At 34.6% G+C, this 20,664-nt stretch overlaps 2 protein-coding genes across 3 annotated transcripts; one reads left to right on the forward strand and one right to left on the reverse strand.

The window, feature by feature from the left end:
• Positions 1-737: 737 nt before the first annotated feature.
• On the forward strand, positions 738-14,620 carry ICU2 (DNA-directed DNA polymerase). Of its 2 annotated transcripts, none has more exons than XM_020361835.3 (31): positions 738-1,986; positions 2,107-2,277; positions 2,416-2,499; positions 2,615-2,689; positions 2,911-2,975; positions 3,541-3,622; positions 3,727-3,915; positions 4,820-4,983; positions 5,144-5,258; positions 6,034-6,219; positions 6,303-6,416; positions 7,022-7,141; positions 7,240-7,560; positions 7,711-7,803; positions 8,808-8,947; positions 9,050-9,122; positions 9,224-9,280; positions 9,396-9,488; positions 10,781-10,903; positions 10,983-11,080; positions 11,168-11,213; positions 11,565-11,678; positions 11,783-11,866; positions 12,002-12,115; positions 12,205-12,294; positions 12,402-12,478; positions 12,752-12,965; positions 13,159-13,212; positions 13,302-13,421; positions 13,510-13,584; positions 14,154-14,620. In XM_020361835.3, exons 1-31 carry the CDS (start codon positions 880-882, stop codon positions 14,298-14,300), a joined length of 4,605 nt encoding a protein of 1,534 aa, XP_020217424.1. In that variant the 5' UTR covers positions 738-879; the 3' UTR covers positions 14,301-14,620. The 2 variants fall into 2 exon arrangements, with proteins under 2 accessions (XP_020217424.1, XP_020217425.1); XM_020361836.3 differs by having other exon boundaries at positions 739-1,986; positions 6,040-6,219.
• Positions 14,621-14,923: 303 nt separating this feature from the next.
• Positions 14,924-20,261, reverse strand: LOC109799960 (nicotinate phosphoribosyltransferase 2). Its single transcript, XM_020360630.3, has 15 exons — positions 19,902-20,261; positions 19,600-19,747; positions 19,209-19,328; positions 18,980-19,114; positions 18,819-18,880; positions 18,013-18,088; positions 17,469-17,570; positions 17,139-17,255; positions 16,948-17,006; positions 16,679-16,853; positions 16,313-16,447; positions 16,128-16,226; positions 15,691-15,799; positions 15,265-15,377; positions 14,924-15,185 (listed from the first exon to the last, which is right to left on the reverse strand). Exons 1-15 carry the CDS (start codon positions 20,048-20,050, stop codon positions 15,108-15,110), a joined length of 1,677 nt encoding a protein of 558 aa, XP_020216219.1. The 5' UTR covers positions 20,051-20,261; the 3' UTR covers positions 14,924-15,107.
• Positions 20,262-20,664: the final 403 nt, after the last annotated feature.

Genomic DNA, 20,664 nt, shown 5'->3' on the forward strand with positions numbered 1-20,664 from the left:
TCAACAACGAAGTAAAACATATCCAGTATTGTCAAATATCCACCATAAAATTATCATAAAAAAGTAATAATAAATATAAAATATGACATGAATTTAATTATTATTCATTAGGTTAATATTTAAATTTAATTTATTATTATTTTTCTAACAATCATACCAATCTTTTGTTAAGGAGAGTGTTTAACCATTTTGAATAGAAATTTTATTTTCAATCATGTTTTTCCACTCCCAAAATTTGAATTTTAGATTTTGTCTAAGATAAACTCAAATTAATTAGTTAATAGTTATCATTACAATACATAATTATTATTATTATTTTTTTGGTTTATTTTTTGAGTATCCATCGCCGATAGTAGTGATTAATTTTCTCGTTACGTTGGAAGCATCTCAAAGGGTGGGATAACTGACCCCAAAATTTAACGCGACTGTATACACAAGACAAGATTCGAACACCTGACAATACATAATTATATTAAATCATCATAAAGCAACAATTTATATTTGTACATTAATATTTAAATTTATAATAATCATAAGGTTTATTTATCCTTTTAATTAATCTAATTTTAAAAATTTCACCTTTTGTATAGAGATTAAAAATTAATATTTATGCAAATATAAGAGTTAAAAGAAAAAAAAAAGGCAAACAGACATACTCATATAAAACGTGAATGAAATATACTAGTATTAATTATAAAGACAAAAAAAAGCTAAAGTATATAAAATAAGAAGAGAGAATGAAGTGGCATGGGCGCCAAAATTGTAACCATTTCCCGCGCTATCTTGAAAACCCTTTAGCGCCGCACTGAACTCTGAAATCTGAATTCTCAGATCACACTCGCAATTCACAGAGCGAGAAAAGAGAGATAGCAAACAGCAATGGCGGACGCGGAGCCTGTAAGCGGGAGGCGAAGGCCGAGGGGACCAGAGGCCACCGCCCGCAGCGAAGCCCTGGAGCGTCTCAAGGCGCGCCTACGCGGCGGTCGCCGATCCGACGACACCGGCCCCCAAATCAGGTTAGAAAACCCTGTCTACGACACCGTCCCCGAGGACGAGTACAACGCCCTCGTCGCCAAGCGCCGCGAACAGGCGCGCTCCTTCATCGTCGACGATGAAGGACTTGGCTACGGCGACGAGGGCGAGGAAGAGGACTGGTCGCAGGCCGGATTCAACCTTTCCGACGACGAATCCGAAGGCGAATCGGAGAGGCCCAAACGGAAGAAGGTCGAGAAGAAGGACCCCCAGCCGAAACGGCCTTCTTCTTCGCTCTCCGCCGCCGCCGCCATGATGGGCGGCCAGAGACTCTCCTCCATGTTCACTTCCTCCGTTTTCAAGAAGAGCAGAGATGACAAAGCCTCCGAAAGCATCGTCGACGATGTGATTGCGGAGTTTGCTCCGGATGAGACTGATAGACTCAGGCGTAGAAAGGCTCAAACGATTTCATCCAATGTCGGATGCAGGGTTAGGGATAAGCCTTCTGCTGATTATTTGAACGCAGCTTCTTTGTTTCCGCCAAGTGCCAATGCTGAGTCTGTTAAAGTTGTTGTTGAGAGTAACGATTTTGACTCGGGGTTAGAGCAGAAGTGCGATGTGGTTAGTGAAGTTCAAGAGTTGGCTTGTGGAAATGGACAGGGACCAATGGTGGAAATGGAACACGATGATTGCAAAATTAACGAGGGTGTAGTTGAGGAGAAAGAGGTGAAGAACGTTGAAATTGAAGTTAAAACGGGTGCGAAAAAGGAGGTGTTCTCTTTGAATGCGAAGGTTAAAGATGAGGAAGATCCAGCACTGTCTGCGACTGCGGGTTGGAAGGAAGCGATAAACGGTGCTGGTGGGGTCAACGCTGCTGATTCGAAGGATGCTTTGCAGAACCAACAACAATCGGAGTTTGATTTGGAGGAAGATGGGTCATTGCCTTTCTATATATTAGATGCCTATGAGGAGTTTTATGGGGAAAATAGGGGTACCCTTTATCTGTTTGGGAAGGTACTTTTGCAGGACAGATTATCTTATTTGAATAATTTTGAATTTAAACCTTTTCATGCTAATGAGTGTGACTTAGATGAAGAAAATGACTTTGATTATTTGCATTTGGGTGAGAATTAGGTCAAAACAGGGTGTTTCTATCAGAGTTGCTGTGTTATTGTGAAAAACATGCAGAGGTGTGTCTATGCAGTTCTAAGCCATCCTTTGCATCGCACTGAAGAGATGAGGAGTCTCGAGAGAGATGTCCAAGAGTCTCGTGTTTCTTCTGCAGACTTCTTTAAAAAGCTGCAGGTGAGCTTTCACTTTATTGATCTCTGGCATAAAATTGTCCATTTTTTGCTTTTTTTTTTATTAAGTTTGAATTTCTTCCCTATTTTTCTGTTAGCCTGGGGTTGATGCAGTCTGTCGTGTCTCATTGTTAAATTGTAGGACATGGTGTCTGATGTTAAGAATGAGATAGCACAGCATCTGGTGAATTTGGAAGTTTCTAACTTTAGCATGGCGCCTGTTAAGGTTTGCTAATTAGATAATTTCTGATATCTTGGAGTGTATATATGAGTTGTGATGCTCTTGTGCCAAGTAGATTTTTCAATGTTTTTATATTCTGATTACTTGCTCATTTTTGCAGAGGAAATATGCATTTGAACGATCTGAAATACCTGCAGGTGAAAATTATGTGGTGAAAATCAATTATTCATTTAAGGTACACTATCAAATCCCTGCACATCCTCAAGCAATAAAAAAAATGTCAAAATATATTTTTGTTATGTACTTAAGTTGATACTCAAGTTGATTTTGAAGAGTAAAGACAGCTATAAACACCAAATCTGTCCCTTCTCTAGTTAAAAAATATTTTTTAAAGCTTGTTACGCATGTGTATTTTTATTTGATTTTCTCAATTTTTTCAATCTTTATCTGCTGCAGGATCCAGTACTTCCAGGAGATCTCAAAGGAGAAAATTTTTGTGCTCTCTTAGGAACAGGTTGCAGGTATTATAAATATTCAGATACTATCCTGTGTGATGTTTTGCACGATTATTGAATCAGCCCTTAATTCAGGAACTCAAATTATTTTCAGAAGAGATTATTATTAAAATATATTTTCTATTTCAGAAGGGAGCATATTTTTATGCATGTTGGTTTAGTGACCCTAGCCATTTAAACTTGTCATATGTATCGCGGAATACTTGTGGAGTAATCAAGCAGAACCTTGGAGATTTCTTTTTGTGTAGCTAAACTAATTTCTCAGTGACTATGCATTTCAAACACTTGTCAGATCTCTGAAATAGAATGTTACAGGAGTTGATTTAATTCTTTTTTTGGTCTGAGGATTGAGGAGTTGATTTGGTTCAAGAGACTAATAACCTTTTCTTTGGTAAACAGAAAAATGTACTTTGTCAAATGAAGTGTGTATTTTAAATAGTCGAGTTGCCTAGTATTTTGCTAGTACCATGCTAAGGGTTTTGCACTATAACCACCCACTCGAAAGAGTGTCCAAAAATTAAACATTTTTTTGTTAGAAAAAAAGGTGAACTCACTGTATCACAATCTGCAGTGCGCTCGAGCTTTTCCTGATTAAAAGAAAGATAAAGGGGCCTTCATGGTTACAGGTTTCAAAGTTTTCTACAAGTCAAAGGGTAATATTTTTAAGTTGGGTATCAAGTAGAAGTAATATGACATTGTCTTTATTTCATATACAGGCCTCCTTGTTTTAATCCTATCAACTTGTTTGCGTTTACAGGTTAGCTGGTGCAAATTTGAAGTGACCGTTGACTCTCCTAAAGACATAAAGAGTTCAGCTCCTTCAAAAATCACTTCTAAGATTCCTCCTGTGGTTGTTGCAGCGATGAGCTTGAAAACAATCATAAATGAAAAACAGAACACAAATGAGATTGTATCGGCATCCATTATATGTTGCAATATGGTTAAGGTTGTTTATTGTCCTTTTTTTTATGTATAGTTTGTTAGCTTATCTTTTTGGAATGATCTCAAGAGCATTAACATGTGTTTGCGTATATGTCTAAATATAAGAATATCTGTGTAATGGAAATCTATTTTTCAGGAAGGATTAATTTACTGTCAATATGCTTGTGAAGTTTGAACATAGTTGACAGTTTTCACTGATTTGCAATTTCTATGTATTAGCTATTCATATACACAACATACATTCAAGATTGTGTGATTTGGTATATTTTGAATGGAAATAATGCATTCTTGGTGAATGACTTACCAAACTAGTGCTTACTAACAGTTCTCACTTCTCATAAATAAATTTATTTGCTGAAAGTACTTAATCTTTTTTCCCTAAATTTCCGTGGTTATAGAATATTGATTCACATATGGCTTAATTCTTGTGTTCTCTTAACATGAACTTATACGGATACAAAACTTGAAGTTTCAAGAATGTATTGTCAGTTTCATCTATTTAAATGTTCAGGAAGACATAATATTTTTTTTGTAAGGTAATACTCGATAAACCATAAAAGTATACAGTCTGTTTCTTTTGAACCTTTGGCAACTTTTTGGAACTTCTGTACTTAATCTGTAATATTTAGAGCTCATGCAATTGGACAGTTGGTCTTGACTATTTTTTTTGGATAAATCATCTTAGCTGATACGGTGGCCATTAGGTGGAATTTTTTGTTTTCTATAAATCTTTAAATGAATTGATGCTTGTATTTAACACTTGTTTAGATTGTGTGAATATGTATCCATATGTGCCCTCATTGGCAATTTGAATACTTAATATCAAATTTTAAGATGTTTGTTACAATTCTAGATGAAGTTTAGTTTGAAGTATGATTAATAGTAACCTTTCCTGTTTGACTTTTTAGATTGACACTCCTATGTTGGCTTCAGAGTGGAAGAGGCCTGGAAGGCTGACCCATTTTACTGTTATTCGTAAACTTGATGGGAATATATTTCCGATGGGATTCAATAAGGAGGTTACGGACAAAAACTTAAAAGCTGGTTCAAATGTTCTGTGTGCTGAAAGCAGGTGAGACATTGAAAGATGGTTTGCTAGTTCTAGTGTTTTGCTTATCTGCATGACTGCATGTTATTCTTTGAGTTTAAATATGATGTCTAAATTTTTTAAAACTTTTCTTGGAAATTATGATTGCTTCTTGGCTTGACCTATGTATTACTTTTGTTTTCAGTGAAAGAGCATTGTTAAATCGCTTGATGTTAGAATTACACAAGTTGGATAGTGATGTTCTTGTTGGACATAATATTTCTGGATTTGACCTGGATGTTCTTCTCCACAGATGCCAGGTGGGAGTTTTGACCTTTTCTCAAACAATTTCTTGTCAATGATTTGAACATTTCAAGCTGAAAAGGAATTAATTGAATTTTGTACTTGAGTTTCCTTATGATTCTTCCTTGTTCAACGGATGATATCTGGATGCGAAGTAATTGGTTTAGGTGGGTTTGAGCAATTACATCAGTCAGGTAGAAATTCATTCTCATGGCAGTAAAATGGCATGAGGACTCATGAAGATCAAAATTAATTTGTCAGAATTGATTATGAATGTTATATTAGGAAGATTGTTAGTTGGTAATAAAGCTTCAGACAAAATTAAATGGAATATTAGAATTCATTTGGAGGTCTGTAAACAAAAAAAGAAAGAAACCATGTAGCTATTTCACAATTTTCAATCCATGGTTATTTTTATCTTTTTATTTTATTTTATTTTATTTTATTTTATTTTATTTTATTTTATTGTTTGTGGTTGGTGTGTAACTGTTATGGACACAGTTTCCCCGTCATTCTTTGTGAAACTCATTAATGCATCAGTTCATGTTTCCTGAATAAGTATTAAGAAAACTATATGTTTAGCCAGTTGTTCTTCAATTTACTGTTTGAACTTTTTTTAAGCTAAAAGCTTTATCCCAAATTTCCAAGTACAGTTTTCTTGTTTTCATCATTTGTGCATGGAAATGGCTGTCATTGTTCCTATGCTTTTCTAAGCAAAAATGTGCTGCATTTCATCTGACTTGCATTTTACACACTGAATGTTCCACCTAAAAGCACCCTAAAATAATTAAGATGCAGGCTCTCAAAGTAGGAAGCAACACGTGGTCTAGACTAGGCCGCCTCAACCGTTCTAAAATGCCTAAACTTGGAAGAAGAGGCAAGACTTTTGGTGCTGGAGCAGATCCTGGTATCATGTCTTGCCTTGCTGGTCGGCTTCTTTGTGATACCTACTTGTGTTCCCGGGACCTATTAAAGGAGGTACAATAATTGGTCAGAACTCCTGCCTAGCTGGAATTCTGGTTTTTATTTCTTAGTAACCATTAACCATTTGGTTCTTCCAGGTTAGTTATTCTTTAACTCACCTTGCAAAATCACATCTGAACAAGTTTCGGAAGGAAGTTGCTCCACATGAAGTTCCAAAAATGTTCCAAGCAGCAGAATCCCTAATGGAACTTGTAGGTCCCTGTGTACTCAAACAGCTTTCTATGTTATTTTAATCCTTATTGTTGACAACTATTTGAAGTGCTCGTTGTGCAATGTTATCCATGGATCATATTTTTCATTGTTAAACACTTCATTGTTATGGGAAATTTTTGTTTCAATTCTGATTCAATGCATCAATATTTTGGACTGACGCTCTTGTTTGGGCAAATGGGAATTCATTCACATTCTGCAAGAGTTTGCACTCATAAATATTGAACTATGACGTTTGTCATGGTTATTGATATTAGCAATTTATTTTCCCATACTTGATATTTTTGAACTTGATAGTGCTTCTGGGCTGAGTTGTTGAAACTTGAATGCAATAGACGTGTATTAGTTTGTTGTATGAAATATTTCACAACCATATTGAATTTTACAGAATTTAGGGACTTTATAGTCTTAGTTGATAAGTTATTGGATCTGATCAACTTTTTTTGATATGGTCTGGCAAAATACGTGTGGGTCGAAGAATTTACTTTTTCCATGTGGAATATTTGATTGATGGAACATTTAATTTGTTTTTTTTTTTTTTTTTTTGCTTCTATGCTAACTATCATAGTGTTCTTGACTTGTTCAGATTGAATACGGTGAAACAGATGCGTGGTTGTCTATGGAACTCATGTTTTATTTAAGTATTCTTCCGCTCACACGTCAGCTAACTAATATAAGTGGTAATCTTTGGGGAAAAACTCTTCAGGTGAGCCCCGTAGCATTTGCTTGCTAGCTTGATTTAATATTGGACATGACCTAACAGGTAGAGGCCCATAACTAATGTTTTTCAATTTATTATTTTAGGGTGGTCGAGCACAGAGAGTGGAGTATCTTTTGCTGCATACTTTTCATTCAATGAAATATATGGTGCCAGACAAGTTCTCAAACCATGCAAAAGAAACAAAATTGACGAAACGCAAAGTCACTAATGATGTTGAGGATAGCAACTTTGATGTAGATATTGACGATGCAAACTATGACAATGATGCTTCTGAAGCTGATCATAAGAAAAGCAAAAAGGGTCCTTCTTATGCCGGGGGATTGGTTTTGGAGCCAAAGAAGGGTCTATATGACAAATATATATTGCTTCTGGACTTCAACAGTCTTTATCCTTCTATTATTCAGGTTGATATCACTGTCTTTCAAAATATGCTTGGTTTTAGTCACTTTCATTCTACCTTTTGGCATTATCTGTTGTATTTGCTTGTTTACTTTTCCTCTGGTAGTAATTTGTGGCAATTTCTACTATTTGCAACTTACTGAACTGAATTACAGGAATACAATATTTGCTTCACAACTGTTGAAAGATCTTCGGACGAATCTTTTCCTCGTCTACCATCTAGTAAAACAACTGGAGTCTTGCCAGAGGTAAGTATTGTGGAACTTGTCGAATCATTTGGAGCTTGAAGTTTTATATTAGTTTATTGTTTCCAAATTTTGCATGCTTGAGATATGCCAAATGATATCTCTAATTTATTTGCATTGCAACTTTGACTAGTTAGTTTATATATTCTCACCAGTTCTGATGCGAGGCTCTGGCTTCCATTTTTGTTGCATATGGGTCGGGTGTTGTAAGATTTATAGATTTTTTTGCCATGTAAACTACTTATATAACTAGAATTTCTAGAGTTGTCTCCTTCTTGCTTGTTCCATCTTGGCTGCTGTTCTTATATCTGTGACCAGCTGTAGCATTGGAAAATGAGGATTAACAGAGTTTTCAGAGTTTGAAAAACTTCAAAATTAGTAAAGGATTCCTAATCGAGTTGCCATGGCTGTTTCAATGAAAGGTGATGAAGGTGGTGACAGATTTGACTAGATAAAGAAAATCTTCCATGAATGGGAAATATGAGATAGCAATCTTTTTCTCTAACTAATTTCAAGCATCACATTGGATATTTTTTCCGCATCCGAAGAGGATTTGATCACCTAGGATATGATATATGCCATTCCCAGACGGGGAATACAAAAACGTATAAGAAAATCACTGCAAGTAACGTGAAACACTATAAGTAAGGGGAAGCCATGACAGACCTGGTTGGAGTTGAGAGAAAAAAATGGTCTTAAGATTTTTACGTATAAAGCACATTAATTAATATTAGTTTCAAAACAGAGCGTTTTATGACAAGTCATTTTAAATCTCTCAATAAAATATATAATCTCACTGTAGCTGTGCAAAATTGACTGGCAGTCTGGCACAATCAAGGTCCTAAATTACTTGCATGGTTCACGTCAGTAAAGTGGCTTATCCGTATTTTCATGCGGTTTATCAATGCATTAAAAATTTGATATAACTTTATTACCTGTCAAGGCGATTTTCGTTTTCCCTCCAATAGACTAAGGAGATGCGTGTACAATTGTGTTTGTTGTGCTAGGTGCTGAAAAATTTGGTCGAGCGGAGGAAGAAGGTAAAGTCGTGGATAAAGAATGAAAAAAAGAAGAATGAAAAAGCTGATCCTATTAGAGTTCAGCAACTGGATATTCAACAGCAAGCACTGAAACTTACTGCAAACAGGTTTTTTTTTTTTTAATAAATATTTTCCAGTGAATTATGAGTGCCCAAAATTGGTATGTCATTCTTCCTTCTGTATGTATAATGCTATGGCATATGATGCAGTATGTATGGGTGCCTGGGATTTTCCAATTCAAGATTCTATGCTAAGCCGTTAGCCGAGCTCATAACACTACAAGTAAGAAGAATATGCTGGCTTATTCAGCATAGTGACTACCATAATCTCAAATATATTTTGAAACGCTTACATTTTCAATTGCGTGTCTAATGGTCGTATAGGGAAGGGAGATACTACAGAGTACTGTTGATCTTGTTCAGAATAACTTGAATTTAGAGGTTATTTCTAGTACTCAGCATCTTTAATAAGTATTATAGTTTAGTATATGAATTATTTGATGTAACTGGTTGTGAATATCAACTCTTAATTGGTGTGCTGTCTTTTACTTTATAGGTTATCTATGGCGATACTGATTCAATAATGATTTACAGCGGGCTAGATGATATTGAGGAAGCAAATAAAATTGCTGCAAGAGTTATTCAAGAGGTAAGATCTGACTATTAGCTGTGCAAACCTCTTTTGAGCCTATATATGAACGCTTGGTGGTTGAGATCAGTGCTATCTATGACACAAATGGCAGAAGGGCAAAATTTTGCCATATAAACATGTGGGCCTCCCTTCACAAATTGTTGTTGGGATGCAAACAAGTCTCACATCGATAAAATAAGAAAAAAAATAAAAACTTATAAAACACACATATACTCCAATGTGAGAGAGACCTTTTGGGTGATGATCAAAAGCAAAATCATGAGGGCTTAGGCCCAAAGCGGATAATATCTTATCATTGTGGAGTTGTGTGTAATAATCTTATAAAAATACTATAAAATAACCTCATCAGTGGGATCAGAGTTGCAAGGTTAGATGTGGTAACAACCTTCATAACCCTCATAACTCATAACATATAATGTGATATATAAAGACAGATAGATTCAACTGCATGAAAGGTTAGGTCCTTTGTTTGAGAGAAAGATTGTTGAGATATAAACAAGTTTCACATCGATAAAATAAGAAAAAAAATAACAACTTATAAAGCACACACATACTCTAATGTGAGAGAAACCTTTTGGGTGATGATCAAAAGCAAAACCGCGAGAATTTAGGCCCAAAGTGGACAATATTTCATCATTGTGGAGTTGTGTGTAATAATTTTATAAAAATAACTCTCATAAAATATCTCCTTAGACAAATACCATAAAATAACCCTATTAGTTGCCTATGATGATTGGCAGAAAATCTGCCACGCCATTCCACCGAGTGGTGATGGTGCTGTTATTTAACAACATTGGCTGAGATTCACATTGCCTTTCCTCTGCTCTTTTCTTGTGTTAGTGCTAGAACGAGAGCTTTTCAGGCTTGTTACCTCCCGTATAAATTATTAAATATATTTAATGATTCTTAAACTCAATTTAAAAGATCATTTTAAGTTATAGTGCGTGTTTGCTTTAGCTTTTGGACGTGAAAATTCACGTTTATGGGAAGCAAAAAAATTGTAACTTCCACGTAAATTGCCTTGTAAACGTGAAGAGAGAATGAAAAATTACGTTTCTAAATCTAAACCAAACACGCTAATATTTGTACTTACTGGTTTGTCACTAGTTACATGACTGATTTAAAGCTGGATACTGATGCGAAATGATGTCTTACTTTGTTGGTTTGCACTGTTCATAAATACAGATAATTTTGGCATGTGTGCATGATTCAAGAATAAATAGTGGTTTTCCTTTCCTATTTTCATCTAATTTTCTTGTGATCTGTAATTTCTGCTTTAATTTGTCAAGGTCAACAAGAAATATAAATGCTTGGAAATTGATCTTGATGGTTTATACAAAAGGATGTTGCTTCTTAAGAAAAAGAAGTATGCAGCTGTAAAGTTGATGTTTAGAGATCGCACCCCATACGAGGTATGTTCATCATTTCTTATTTTTTTGCTTAACCTAACATCTTGGGAAGATCATGCAATGTGGTTAACGTATGGAGCAGGTTATTGAACGTAAAGGTCTTGACATTGTTCGTCGTGACTGGAGTTTGTTAGCTAAAGAATTAGGAGATTTTTGCTTGACTCAAATTTTGTCGGGAGGGTATGTTACTTTCCTTTTCTCAATTTTTAGATGCAGAATTACTCATTTTTCTGGTAACTATTAATATTCTGGTTCCCATGCTCACAGGTCATGTGAAGATGTCGTGGAGTCAATCCACAACTCTCTCACGAAGGTAAATTGTCATATCTTGCGGTATCATATATTTGTTTATAATAACATACCATGTAATTCGAGAATTTAAAAGATGCTTCCTGGAGCTTTGGGCTCAACATTTTGCCGAATATAGTAGGGTGGTCTAAAACCCAGTGTATATTCACATTTGATTAGACTAGCCGATGATGTGGAGTGCTTTTTTATTATTATTATTTTAATGATTTAATTATCGATCATTGTTGAAGGTATTGTTGTTTATATTGGGGATCTTGTTCATGTAAATTTTGCCGTATTTTTTAACTAATGATTCTTAAGCTGGCATTTGAGGTTTATTTCTCCTGCAAACTAATGTATGTTATTGTTAATACAGGTACAAGAAGAAATGAGGAACGGACAAGTACCATTAGAGAAATATGTTATTACAAAGACATTGACCAAACCTCCTGAAGCTTACCCCGATGCCAAGAACCAGCCACATGTTCTTGTTAGTCCAAGTTATTTTCGTTTGTTACTTGAAATTGTCCGATCTAGTTTTCTTTTTCTATGATCAACTTGATTCTGAGGATGCTTTTCTTGATCAACATATAGGTGGCACAAAGATTGAGGCAACTAGGTTACTCTTCTGGCTGCTCTGTTGGTGATACAATCCCTTATATAATTTGCTATGAGCAGGTTTGTCATTTAGTCACTTGCTTCCAATCAAAGGCCAAATAGTGTAACCTGTAGAAATTCTTTTTGCATAGAATATTTGATGTAGGTTATGCTGTCTCACTTAACATTTTTAACATTATGTTCTTCTTTGATTAGGGTGGTGCTTCAGGCAGTGCAGCTGGCATTGCACAACGTGCCCGACATCCTGATGAACTTAAACAAGAACAAGGGACTTGGTTGATTGACATTGATTACTATTTATCACAACAGGTGTCTTAGACTTTAGTAGCTAATTATATATATAACAATGGTTAACAAATACTGTACCGTGATTGAGTATTTTCTTTTTTCTCTTGTAGATCCATCCTGTGGTATCCCGTCTTTGTGCATCAATTCAGGGCACAAGCCCAGAAAGACTGGCTAATTGTTTAGGGCTTGACTCGTCAAAGGTAAAACATATTTCCTTGTTTGTCTCAGCATTACTGGCAGGTAATTTACTCTTTTGTTTTTTTTTTGTATCAATTCTTCTAAATCTGCAAACTATATTGTTTTACAGTATCATCATAAATCAAGTGAAGCTTTAAATGATGATTCTATAAACTCACTTTTGTTGGTTGCTGATGATGAGGAAAGGTACATCATGGTTTTAAAATTTGTACCATTAGTTGTCCAAATCTCTTAAATGCAAATATTTACTGTGAATATGGAGTCGGCTAGAACATATTTTGTTTCAAAGTTCAATTGTAAAATTCAGTATTCTGTGCAGACATTTTAATAATTTATATATAATTCTTTTTACAGTTTTTTCAACTTTATCTATGTTTTGTTATGATTCATCAATTCTACCGATGGATTTCCTAACCATAACTATTAATTAATGGATTGGATGTGATAAAATAATCGCAGGTATCGAAGATGTGAGCCGTTGATCTTGACATGCCCCAGCTGCTTTGGTACATTTGACTGTCCACCCGTCTTTAAATCTATTTGTTGTTTGTTGGGAAGTGAAAAACCAGCTGGTGTAATTTCGGAGGAATCTGACTACAATTTCTGGCGTAAGCTGTGCTGTCCTAAATGCCCAGAAGATGTTAAAATTTCTCCTGCAATGATATCTAATCAGGTTTGACTAATTTAAGATTTAAGGCCTCAAAAAAATTGTGTTATTCAACTGTTTCATCTAAGAAAGGTTTTACACCAATTTCAGATCCCCGGATGTAATATGTAGCAACACTTATTAACATGTTTGTTGATTTGATTAGCATTGAATATTGTTCTTGAGAGCATACTTACAGTTCATTATACTTCAATGTCAGGTCAAAAGGCAAGCAGAGAGGTTTGTTTTAATGTACTATAGAGGTTTACTAATGGTAAGTCACCTCTCTAAATATATAATGAATATTAATAGACTGAAAATTGGGTGTCACAATCATCATCATCAGCTGATTATTGCATCCAGTGTGACGATGAAACGTGCAAGCATACGACGCGAAGTATCAGCCTTCGGTTGGTTGGTGATTCTGAGAGAGGAACTGTATGTCCAAATTATCCTCGCTGCAACGGGCGATTACTGAGACAGGTTTCACTCCATGATCTCTTTGAACATTAACGGTTTCTTTTATGCAAGGTTTATAATTGTGAAGTTAAATATTTATTTGATTTTTCAGTACACGGAAGCAGACTTGTACAGGCAGCTTTCATATTTTTGCCATGTGTTCGATACTGTTTCTTGCATAGAAAAGGTAGGTACTCACTAGGCCAAGTGTTTATGCGATTCTACTTCATGTCTTACTTTTCAATGCATTTTCAATGTGAATCCATGTTTCTATGGTCATTCACGTTCAACTGAAGTGATTGGGTGTTTAAACACACCCTAAACGATGCAAGGACAAGTTTAATGAGGATAGTTTGTTGAAAGTTGAAGCAAAGCAATCGGATTTTAAAGTTAATTTGTTAAATATCATATTTGAGTTAAATAAATGAACAGTGATTACATAACTTAATCATTATTGTTTATATGAGAGATGTCTGATAATATTTTTTTATTGTCTTAGATTATTTGAGAGTATCCTAAATAATATTTAAGGAATATTTTTATTCATTTTATAATTTTCCCTTGTGTAATTATGATTATTGTAATTATAAGCCTATTTTATCATGTAAATAGGAATATCATTTCCAACCTTTATTGCATAATGTCTACTTAAAATCGATTCCGTTGTATAGTGAGGATACAGTTTAAGCATCTCTTGAATCTGTTTTAACAATTATTAATCTTTTTCTTTTTTTTTTTGGTGCGTGACTATGTCAGATGGAGACAAAATCCAGAATACCAATAGAGAAGGAGTTGATAAAAATTAGGCCGATGATTGATATGGCAGCATCAACAGCACAGAAGATCAGGGACCGTTGTGCCTTTGGGTGGGTGAGGCTGCAAGATCTGGTCATTGCAGTTTAATTTGTATTTTTGGTGCCAAATTCGGTTTGTGTAGTGTAAACCAGACATTGTCATTGATGTGTCAATGCGGGCTAAAAGGATGTAATCGTTAAGAAAAAGTTTTGGTCAAAGTTCGAAGGATCAATAAGCCTACTGGATCAGTATCTGTTTGAATTGAGGAAGTTTGTTGATCAAATCATGAGCATGAAGGTGTATTTCATTTGTTTTATAAGAAACGTGGGAGAATGAATGATCGGAAAGCAAGAAAGTGTATTTCAATTGTCTATCTGTGTATGTTTGATACGCTATTTTATTTATTTATTTATTTTTTTGTAATTTTAGGTTCCTGAACCGGAAAAATAAATCAACATATGAAGATGTAAATTTTTCGAGAAAAGATAAAATTCCTAGAGATTGGAAGTCTTTGTTTTTTGTTTTTTTTTTCTCTTATAAAAATATATAAATATATAAATTTATGCAAAACAAAATAAAAAACAAAAAGGGTTAATTTGGTTTATACCAAAATAATTTGTGATTTATAAAATAAAAAACTAACAAATTTTATAGTTTAAAAAACTATTTTTAAAACAATAAAAAAATCATGAACCTACGGGCTCTTAAACTATAATTATGTCTATTCTTGGTTCGATACAAATAGGACTTTATTAAAATTTAAAGAATTTAAATAGCAAATACAGGAAATACACTAGTTTCCATTTCCATACATATATATCAGAGAGATTGGATGTATGTATATGCTGAGTTAATCACAGGAAAGAAACTTGTATCAAAATTTCTTTGGCCTTGATCAAATATTTAGTGTACTTGTTACCGCAGCTCCCCAACAGGTGCTTCATTGAGCCACAAGAAATGAATGAACTCATATAATTTTCCACTTACACTAACCTGCTCAATGTTTTAAGTTAACGCATTAAAACTACTTCAAAATCAAAATTATAAAAATAATTAATTCAAAGCATGAGACCTTATACGGAGTTGGATTGAGTCTCCTCATGTGGTCAGATCGCATTTGCTCAAGTTGCTTGATGCATCGCTCTCTTATATCTTTCAAAGGAGGCAGAGTCCCTTCCTTTTTATCTTCAGGAAATAATAAAAAACAGATATTACTATACAAAAATCAAATTTGACTGTCGAAAGCTGCATGTGCAACTGTGACTCAGATTTTAGAAACCGTATCATTTATGGATGAGATGAGATATTTGCTTATTTAGTTTTAAGTAGCATGTTCAAGGTTATAATAGAATTAAGTAGATCAATAATATGTCATGGGATGCCTCCAAAATTTGTTAAAGCAGTTTCCCTTTCCCTAAGTAAACAAATATAGTTTAAGTATGTATAAATACAAGGTTCTATTTGTCTCCATGCCTGTCAATTTTATTTTAGTTCTTACCTGAGTTCCCAGCGCAGTAACACCTTAGAAGCTCCTCAACTTTCTGGGGCACCACATATGCTCTCTTAGATTCTTGAAAGGGATGGCGGCACAAGATTCTTTCTCCCTCCTATCATAAAATAATGTTAAAAAATATTTATGCCTACATTTGCAAATTCCACTGGACTGACTCCAAGAAATTGGAAAGTATGGATTTTTTTTTATTTTTTTATTTTTTATTTATACGAAAAATTATTAAGTAGTTTCGGGACTACTATTTGTATGTGATTTCGATAGTTTCAATGTCACATAATTAAGTTTAATTAATTTTTTCTCTTAAATCTAAAATTTTGTTTACATGTTACGTGGAGATTAACAAAAAATAGAGCCAAAATAATCCTAAACTATACAATAATTTTAAGTTTAGAGAGGGTTAAGAACACCAAGTCAAGAAATACCTTTGGAGGGGGTTCATTTTCCCCGGTCATTATGTCTACCAAAGCATAGCCTTCTTTCCCATACAATCTATATATTCGCTTCTTACATGGAATAGTGACCTAAGAACAGAGAAAGTAGCAAAAGAATAATAAGATTATTAATTAAAAATTATTCCACTTTATATGTTGATGTCTAGTGTTCACACCTTTGAGAATGATTCAGAAAGTTTGATACGAGGTTTATTATTTATCTCAACCAGCTTGAAAACAACACCTAAAGCAGCTTGAGCATAACAAGTAACCAGGTATGTCCCAATTCCATAGGCATCAATCTCGTGGCCCTGCAGAGCAAAATGCAATCCAGTAAAAAACAGTAGGATATATATAAAAACTATTGAATATATATGCTAGGCCATTTTAGCACAACCGTGTTTCAACCTAAACCTTTCTATATTATCAATGTCTTCATTTGGCCATTAGCTTTTATATTTTTATCAGTCACTAGTGATAGACTTACATTTTGAATTCCTTGTCCAAAAAGCTACAATTTCCAGTTAGCAAAGAGAATTGACCTGTTTGTTTAAAGCATCTAATGTTTCTTCATTAAGGTCATTACTAGCTGTGATGATCATCTTCCCGAAACCGGGCAATTCAAACTCTTTCTCAATGGAGCAAAACAACTTCCTGACCTCACAAGACAAATATGCAAGGTCACCAGAATCCAGTCTAATGCCAATTGCTTTATATCTGCTCAGGACATCATCTAAACTCAGCAATGAATAATAACAATTATATGATTCTTTCAAAAAGAATAAATTGATAATGATAAACATTGACTCACCCTAAGTCACTGAGAGCTAATGCAACTGCACAAAAGTTAGGGATTCCACTTCTCATGACCTGTTAACATGCAAATGTGAGTAAAAATAGCTAAACTAAACCAGAGCTAGTTCAACAAAGACATAAATGGTGCGAAGATTATGCATGTCTATAACAGGAAATATAGTTCTCAAGAAAATATTATACACTTACATCATAAGTGTCTACTAGGGCAAGGAAGTTATCAGGAAATGCTAATGCATACGATATGAGTGCTGCCAGCTCACTTTTATTGGTCTCAGCAAAATTGCCACGTAGTGAATTCGACTTCTGCATTGAGACACCTCAATACAGATTATATTGTTGCAGAAGTGCAATAATATAAATATATGCTATAACAATGGTCATATGGAGAAATGAAAAAAGAAACATCTCTCATGATGACACCGAACTAATCCCCCTTCCTCAAAAGAATTTAGCTAAAAACCACAAATGAAAAAAATTATATATATTAAGGATGTAAAGGCCTTTGAATCATGACACCTCAATTTTTTTCAGCCAGCTTTGAACTAAACTAACAAAATCTTTACATGTACTTGAACCATCTTTTCTACGAAGCGATTTGTCTTTAATTTCGTCAACGTTCTGCATATCACAGGACAGACAAGGTATGCATATCAGAAAATGAATCAAGTCATAACAAAGCATAACAATACTGATAACTGAAATCATATAAGTATACGAAAGGTAAAAAAAAAATAAAAATTACAAGAGGGTCTGCCTCATCATTTGAAGGTTTCCTTTGTTCTAAGATTTTATGATATCACTCTCTCTCTAAGCTTACGTGTTACCTCCCAATTCTATTACTGCATTTTTGACCCTATAACAAATTTGCTTTTGCAAGCTGTAAATTTCGCCAATTTCGGCATTACAATGTCCAAAGAGGTTCATAAATGTCTGAACTAATTGCACTGCACTTAGTTTTTCCTTTCAGGAATTGCAGTATAAAGACAAATATAAAAAGGACAACATCCCTATTTATTTAATAGGTATACCTATATAAATATTCATTGAAATGGTCACGTACCATATATGAGCTAACGAATGCATGGGAATGAGTACCACGTAGGGGAATCCCGAATAACATCCCTGCTGCAACATTGCTATCGGCGTGCCATATCAAAAATCATTATACAATAACAAACGTAAGATACAGATAATTCACTAAACCTAAACAAAATGGTAAAAAAGGAATGTCATCTAAACTTGACAATCATGTTATGATAGAAATATGATATAATAATCACGAAAAGTTGACAATGAATGTTTGAATCTTATCCTTCATCCCAGTTTTCATTTTCCTCCCACTTCTTTCATTACTATTTTGAAACCAGATTTTAGTTATTTCATGCAATATGATGCATTAATGCATATGGCTTAAAAATAGGACGTGATAGGAGATATTAACTGTTTCAAAGGATTTTAGTTCTATCCTGTCATACAGCAAATTGTATATCTGTGATCATGGTTTTACCATAACTTTTTGAACTACTATCAGAAAAGTCTAGGCTTCTGGAGGCACTTTTCCCTTTGTCAATCACTATGTTCAAAATTATAAGGTAAACATTGACATGATCCAAAAGCAGAGTTTATATGCTATGCTACCAAAATGTGCCTTACGATCTTAAATTACCAGTAATAAAGTATCTTTTAGATAAATAGTCAAAACTAATGCTAACACTTTGTTTGTACTGTATTGGGATTGTAAAAATCATAGTCACAAAAAAATCTCAGTCATGATAACTGCTAGAAATATACATAATATAATGAACATTTCCTCCATATTATAGTACTGAACATGCTAGACTTGTGAAGTTGTTTGATATATAGTACCTTGTTGCATCAAATCCCCCAATATAACTGTACTTCGATGCACCTACTGCACCATCAGGCCCCTACATTCAAAATAACATTCTTTTGATGAACCACTGAGAAAAGAAAGTATTCCTAAATCTTCTAGATCAAATAATATTTTCCCAGTAAGAGTGAGAAACCTGAGCCCTTCGTAGTCCAAACTCAAGTAGAGTTTTTGATTTTCCAGCAACAAAACGATGCCTTGCAGCATTAGTAGAAACTAATGACGCAAAATTAATAAGATTGACAAAAGGTGTTTCCAGCAATTGAACAACCTGAACAGTAGAAAAGTCAATTTAATGCAAGAAGTATATAGTCATTGGAAGAAACGAGAATTCAAAAGCGATATAAACTGAAAGAAGTACTCACAGCAACTGGACCTTCAACTCTCAATAGGGGTACCTTAGGGAAAACAACTGATCCTTCGGGAATAGCATACACCTCAACATCAGAACAGTCAATTCCTCTAAGATAGTCAAGGAAGGCATCCTATGATTTAATCAATCAATACCAAAGTCCAAATTTATTTTAAAGGGAGAAAATCTACTAGAAAAAAGCATGTAAACTAGATCGTGCATGAAACTTTTTCTCCGAGCAATTTATAAAAGAAAGAGGTAATCTATCCGGTACTATTTGTTTTTTTAATTTGCTATGATTAACTGCTACACCCTATCTTTACATCCAATTATTGAAGAAATTTGGGAATAAAACGAGCAACAAGAGTGTGACAGGGCATGATGAAAATGAGAAGACGGTTTACCTCACAAGAAACGGACAAATTTTTCTTGATAAAATCAACTTCTTGATTGGAGAGCTTATAATTAGCAACGAACCTCACGCATTCTTCCAAACCAGCGAAGACAGTGTACTCCCCTCCAAAGGGGTTCTTCCGAAAATACAAATCAAACCTGAAACAAAATTACACTCACGATAACCGAATCATATCATAAACAAACACACGTATCAAATTGCACCCATCCAAGTTCCAACGAAAAGAAAAACCCTCATGTACGCATGCATGCATGCATGCATGCATGCATGAGGATTGAATGAATTACTTACACAGCACGCTCTTGATGCTTGCCAGCTTTCCAATAGGCATAAGCCATTGTGAATTGATATAGATCCGTCAGCAATGGCGTCACCATTGGGTTGGTGGGTCCAGGTATGCTCCCAGCCCTATTTTTCTTCTTCGACTCTTTCTCTTCCATTCTTATCCTTCTCTTCTTCTACAAACTAACCTTTTCTTATATATATAAGAAACAAAACTTTGAAGTGTGAAGCGTGAGTGAAGAGCCTTTGAACGTGATCTGATTGGTTCCTACGACTTTCTATTACATGTAAAACGTGAATGTTTTGTGTGTTGGAGAGGAATGGTTATAACTAGAAAACATCACGTCTGAAGGGTTACGTTTCCATGTAATGATTTTTGTTTATTCTCTGTGGACCGTAATTAACATTTTCCGCACACGTGGCAGCTTCTCAACGTTCGCATTAGCCGTTCATGTCTCGTCTAATTTTGGCTATCATTATTTGATTACACCAAATTCATGCAAACTTTGCATCTTAGCGACATTATGTGCAACAACAAGTTTTTGCATTCCTCGTCGTTTTGTTAATTTTTGTTAGTGGTCGTTTTTATGCCAAGCCCCCGAACACGATATCAATTTCATTATCATTTACTTGGTGTCAAAATGTGGCTAAAGATTTTTTAAAATTAAAAATGGATAACTAATAGAGTAATTTCGTTATCTAGCTTTGTTACAGGGGAGATAGTGGGCTTGAATAGGAATACGATCCAAAGCATATACACTTCATTCAATGC

This window comes from Cajanus cajan, chromosome 11 (assembly GCF_000230855.2).
Source record: "Cajanus cajan strain Asha chromosome 11, NIPB_CcT2T_4, whole genome shotgun sequence".
Classification (NCBI taxonomy): Eukaryota; Viridiplantae; Streptophyta; class Magnoliopsida; order Fabales; family Fabaceae; genus Cajanus; species Cajanus cajan.